Below are 6,020 nucleotides of genomic sequence, written 5' to 3' on the forward strand. Positions count from 1 at the left end.
CAATAAAAATAAATCCAATAATAATTATTATGCTTAATACTGTAGAATAAGTCTTAAATACCTTTTATTCATTGAAACATTCATTTGTTAGTAACTAAATGAGATGTATTCAAGAGAAATAAAATAATATTTAAAGTACTTATCTTCTGTTTCTTAAATTTGTTAGAAGCGTTAAATCATTTGGATGTTAGTTTCTAAATTCTTTAAATGTATTCTTAACAAAATATTATTTTGTTTTCAATTTATTTATTTTTTCTTTCCTTATTTTCTTGAATAATTTCTTTATTTCCTTATTTCTTGATTTTTTTTTATTTATTGTGTTCTTTCTTTCATTTCTGTTCATGTTTTCTTTATTTATTTTAATGGTATTACTAATTGTAAAGATTTGTGTAAGAGATAAAGTGTCATCTATCAAACTATATGAGAACATTGGCTTATGGTAGGGAAAAGAAATACGATGTGACGGATCGCAACCGGTTGTCAACGTACTGAATTATCTCGCTGGTTGTGGCAAGAATGATGTATGTGAAACCAATGAAAACAACGAAATAAAATGAATGCAATATCTGTTGGAATCGTCGAAGTTTCTGAGTTGAGTTTGCCATAAAGTTGATTTCAAAAAGACGCGAATCGAATTCAATGCGTTTCACAAATCGTGGATGTGGCAGACAAAGAGCCAACTGTGGCAACAGATCTTCAATGGGCACAATCTGAAGATTGGAGATGAATGATGGACTACATTCATGTTGTTTCTTTTTGGGACGATTGTTGTTACGGAGAATTAATTTGGCGTTTAACTTCTCTCGAATTTTATAGGATGGATCGCATAGTTCCTTTGCCTTAATTATTCTGCCTCGATTCTCTGGCTTGATTGCGTGTGGAGAGCTTAATCGATCTTTCAACTGCTGCGGGGAAATTTGATTGACACATTCATTGTCCAGGAGTTTACGCAATGATCTTTTTTTGAATGGAGTCTTCTTTATTTCGGTGGATAAATTAGTCCACAGCGGAAATTCCATGTTCATCCTTGGGGTTATTTCACATTCATAATCAATATTGAAATTATTTTGAGGAATGGTTTCGCAGTCGATATTGAAATCATGGAACTCGTATAAATCTTTGATAGGCGTGTTTACCACTGAATTTTTCCTTTGACTATGGATTTGCTCAGCAATTCTCAATACAGAAATCTTTCTCATTAGTCCATAGTTGCCAATAATGCAGCGATTTTTATTGACTTGAAGTGGCTTCGTCTAGCGAATGAAACGTTGTAATACTTTGCAAGTTTATCAAATATTTCTTACCATTGTTATTGTATCTTATAACAGATTACATTTACTATATTTCCAGTTGTCAGATTGTGATTTCGAATACTAAGTCTCGGCCACTAAATTTAATTCAAATTCAAATTCAGGCATGAATTTCAATATTAAATAAAATTCAGTTTGCAACTTGTCACAAATACCATTCAGATTATTATTTCAATCGAAATGTATTGATTTAATCTAGTTATTATTAAGCATGCTTATTTATTTTTATATGTTCGATTGTTTAAGTGATATGTATAATATATGGAAATATATATTATGGTAATAAATATCCATATTCCACATAATTTAGAAACACTTACTAGATGCACAATTTCCAAATGGATGTTTAAATATTGTATTCCCTTTACCTATAACAACTAATATTTTGAAGATATCAAATAAAATATTTTGAAATAAGAAAAGAAATGTAAGATATCTACAGTCGAGTGTGATTGACAGTGAGATACCCGCTATCCATGTTAGGTAAATTAATGAAGAACTTTTGTTTTGTTCCTTAAAGATAGATTTATTAGAATGTGTTTGTAAACAATAGTTTTTCTTAGTTTTTAATGCTGAGCAATGTCGCTGGTTCGTCAGAATATTTAAGACTCGAAGTGCTCTGAAGTTGCCTGATCCATTCGCACATTACTTCAGTGATTGTTATTGAGTCTGCTCCCAGCTCGGTTCGAGTCAAAGCTGAAGGAAGTCGAGGACATTTGGGGACGCAAAAGAAAATGTGTTTGTGAAACACGTGAAGCCAAAAAGAAAACCGAATAAGCTGAGGGGAAACCACAGAGTGTGTGTGTGTGTATGTGCTGAGGTGTGCTGAGGTGTGCTGAGGTGTGCTGTGTGTATTATGTACTATATGTAGGTACACATATTTTTAATCATCATTAACAATAATTCGAGAAATACTTTTAATTTTTTTTGCTTTGCCCTTGCTCTCGGCTAAAGACGACGACGACAACGACAACGATAAAGCTGCAAAGACGTCAACTCGACACTTGCTTTTGGCCTGCTAACATATGTGGTGTGTGTGTGTGTGTGTGTGTATGGGTGTGTATGTATTTATGTCGCTTATTCCCCGCGCTACTTGCTGCCACTTCTGCCTCAATGACATTGCACTTACTGCCACGACGTCGCGGCAAAAGATTTATGAAAAAATTGCGTTTGCTCGCATGTTGAAGCTGTTGTTGTTGTTGTTGCCTCCTCTTCGCCTCTTCGCTTCTTCGCCTTTCGCCTTCCACACTCCTGAGGGATTGTGTTGCTCAGCAGCAGTGTCTTTCACTTGTGTGCAATATTAATTATTATAGGCGAGCCACCCACACAAATAAATCATAAATTAAAAGCCAAGACGCAAAGCGCCGGCCAAGTAGAAACCACATTCCCCTCTTTCCCCTCCCTCTCCACTCTCTCCACACTCTCGACACTCCCCACTCTCCTTTATCCTGTCGCCCATCTCCACAATATGTACTCTCAACTCCCAATCCGACTTCCGCTTACACAGAATACGAAAAAAAAGACGAAGAAAATACAAACCCTCTCATACCCGCAATAAACAATTTTTATCATTAAACGCATTTGATAATTAAAAATTGTCATTTTTTAGCAGCGCGTTCTCCGCTCAAATATCATTTTTCTCATATACTCTCCGAGTTGTTCATTCATTATACCCGCTACCCGCTTGGGTAAAAGGGTATTCTAACTTTATGCACAAGAAGAAGGCATCTCCGAGCCCATAAAGTATATATTCTTCATCAGACGAGACGATATAGCCATGTTCGTCTGTCTGTCTGTCCGTCCGTATTATCACCTATATCTCAGAAACATTAAGAGATAGAGATATAATTTTTTTCGACAGCACTTTTTACTATTGCACGTAAATCAATTTAGTATCAAATTGTTGCCACGCCCACTTCCGTACATACAATAATACCAACAATATTTATGATTGCTGAGAATTGGGTTGCGATCAGATAAAAATAGTAGAAGCTATTGAATAAATACTCTTGGATGGGAAATAACGCCAACATATATGATATATTTTAGTAGTCTATGGTATATTTTGAATGTAAATCAACATACCAAATATACCATTCGTCATACTTCGGTATATTAATTTAGTAAATTTTAAGAATAATACCGCTATACTTTACCTTTACTCAATATGGCTATCGGGTATCTTTCAGTCGAGCACACTTAGCTGTAATTTTTATACTTGCTTTTTTTTTTTAATTTTTTCTTCTTTTGGCTGGAAAAATATTAAATTACCAAATGGTTGGTCCGCGTTCGACTGCGACTGGGACTGAGAAGCGAAAAGTGGTGAGGGGAAGGGGATGGGAAAGGGGAACGGGAGGTGGATGGAGTGGGGTGGCTGATGCAAGGGTGCTGCCGGGACATATACAAAAGCAACGGCATTTATCATTTTGCCAACTGTTTGTTTGATAAGGGGGACAACAAAAAACAGAAAAAAAACGAAGCGAAGTTAAAAACGCAAAGCACATAAATAAAAATTAATTGGTGACCAACTGAAGAAGAAGCCCCAAAGAAGCAACAAAAAGAATGTGTGTATAAAAAACAATGCCCATAAATATTGCTTAAAAAAGATTTAAAAAAAAAAATAAGGAAAGTGACGCAAATGAAATGAAAAGACGCCATTTTCATTAGATGCCTGCGAATCGTTTCTTTAATTTATCAATTGTAACTCTGCAACTGGTTGTTACCTCTAAACTATAACTAAAATGTTATCTAAACAGCTCTTCGCTGCGAGTAGCCCAAAATCCATTCTATTGCGAAATCTAAGAAATTTCATAGCGAATGTTGTAAAAGTTGTCAAATAATCAATTCACTAGCTACCAAATTATATTAATTAACGCTCTTTTGGTTGAGCTCAGGATAAACAAATTTAATATAAAAAACAACTAGTAAAAAAGATACAGTTGAATGTGAAATACTTGCTATTCCATTTCGATAATAGCAAAATAGTTCTTAAAATATTAATATTCTAAAAAAAACTTAAATATATACATACTTTTGGTATATTGATATACAATTACATTAAACATATAACAGATTGTCCACCAAAGAACTTCAGACATGACTTCAGCAGCTGGTGTTTGCCTTATAATATTATTATTTCTTATTTATTATTGATTAGTTTTACAATTTTTATCAGATTGCAGCCAAATTTTTCACAGAAATTTTTATAAGTGCCGAACATTAAATAATTTTGATATGAGAATTGTGGAATTGGAAATATTATGAAATCTATAATCTGAGTGTTAATTCAGTAATGAAAACTTCCAATCCACTCACTAGCTTCAGACCATGCATTCAAATTAATTAAATTCTATTTTTTGTTCACTTTAAAAAGTTTCCAACTCAGCTTTAGTGAAGTCCTTGGAGTATTAATATATATTCTTTGTCAACGGACTATATACTAAAGAACGCATTCTGCAATTGTTTTTGAATTTAAGTTTGCTTTAGAAATTGGAGAGATTTACTGAATTTACTTTGTCTTTTTATAACAAAAGTGCAAGCATTAAAGCTCAATTATATAGTAGCATTGACATCAATTATATCATTGAATCTCAAAACAGGGTTAGACAAGTCCAGCAACCTGTCAATCTATTATATTTCATACAATGTTGTAACAGAATATCAATCAATGTACGTACATATGTACATTTAGTTTATTTACAAGAGTCTAAAGCCCCAAATTTAGTATTTAATACTGAATTTAGTTTAATAAATAGATAAGTACATAATATTTATGATTAACTGAATAGAGTCATTTATAATTAAATCAGGTAAGAAAGCTATAGTTGAGTATGGTCGACTGTGAGATACCCGCAACCCACTTTGAATAAAAGCAAAATAATGCGGTATTAAATTTAAGCAAATTAGTATACCACAAAACTACTGCAAATATACCAAAGGTAGGTTTAGGTATTTTGCAACAGTACTGCATTCAAAATATACCAAAGAGTCCAAAAAGCACGTAGTAAGAAGTTGTTTATGCTCATACAAAAGTATTTCTTAAATAACTTCTATAAATTTACGGAATCAAAAAAACTATAAGTATTATTGTATGCTGTTCAAAATGCTATAAGAATCTCCTACAGCATTTACTTATTGTATTTATAAAGGTTTAAAAATTGTAAAAATGAATTTCATTCATATTTTCTTCATACCTTCGCGCCCTAGATTTCCGTATAAAATCTAGTGTTTTTCACTTCAATATCTGATTATTAATATTTAGATTTTACAGATCTGGAATTTGCCCGTATTTATTTTATTGCAGCTAACATCAATTTGAACAGTCGACAGGATGATGACTAAACCTTCTTATGGCTTCATTTCATTACATTTAACGAGATTCTCAATTCGACTCAGACAAAAATTGCAACTGAAATTGTGCGTTGGCCAAGAAAAACCACTAGACATAATGGATCCATCGCAGAGAATACTTACACCGACAGTTGTTAATTGAACTACACTTTCTCTCCCTTTCCGAAACAGCATCCAGACGCCATAACAATAAGCTGAACACAAACGCGATTGCAACTTGAAGTCTGAGAACTCGTTACAAACAGACAAACAGACAAACCAACAAGCAAACAAACAAACAAACAAACAAATAGATGTGATAATGAGATGCCAATGGATGGTAGTTTGGTAACTTTGAAGAGCAGAACCAATTGCTGAAAA

General features: G+C 33.3%; 1 protein-coding gene across 1 annotated transcript; it reads right to left on the reverse strand.

Annotated features, from left to right (window-relative positions):
- Nucleotides 1–349: 349 nt before the first annotated feature.
- Nucleotides 350–1,410, reverse strand: LOC133847985 (uncharacterized). Its single transcript, XM_062283345.1, has 2 exons — nt 1,305–1,410; nt 350–1,253 (listed from the first exon to the last, which is right to left on the reverse strand). The coding sequence occupies exons 1-2, from the start codon at nt 1,305–1,307 to the stop codon at nt 435–437; spliced, it is 822 nt and encodes a 273-aa protein (XP_062139329.1). The 5' UTR covers nt 1,308–1,410; the 3' UTR covers nt 350–434.
- Nucleotides 1,411–6,020: the final 4,610 nt, after the last annotated feature.

This window comes from Drosophila sulfurigaster, chromosome X (assembly GCF_023558435.1).
Source record: "Drosophila sulfurigaster albostrigata strain 15112-1811.04 chromosome X, ASM2355843v2, whole genome shotgun sequence".
Lineage (NCBI taxonomy): Eukaryota > Metazoa > Arthropoda > Insecta > Diptera > Drosophilidae > Drosophila > Drosophila sulfurigaster.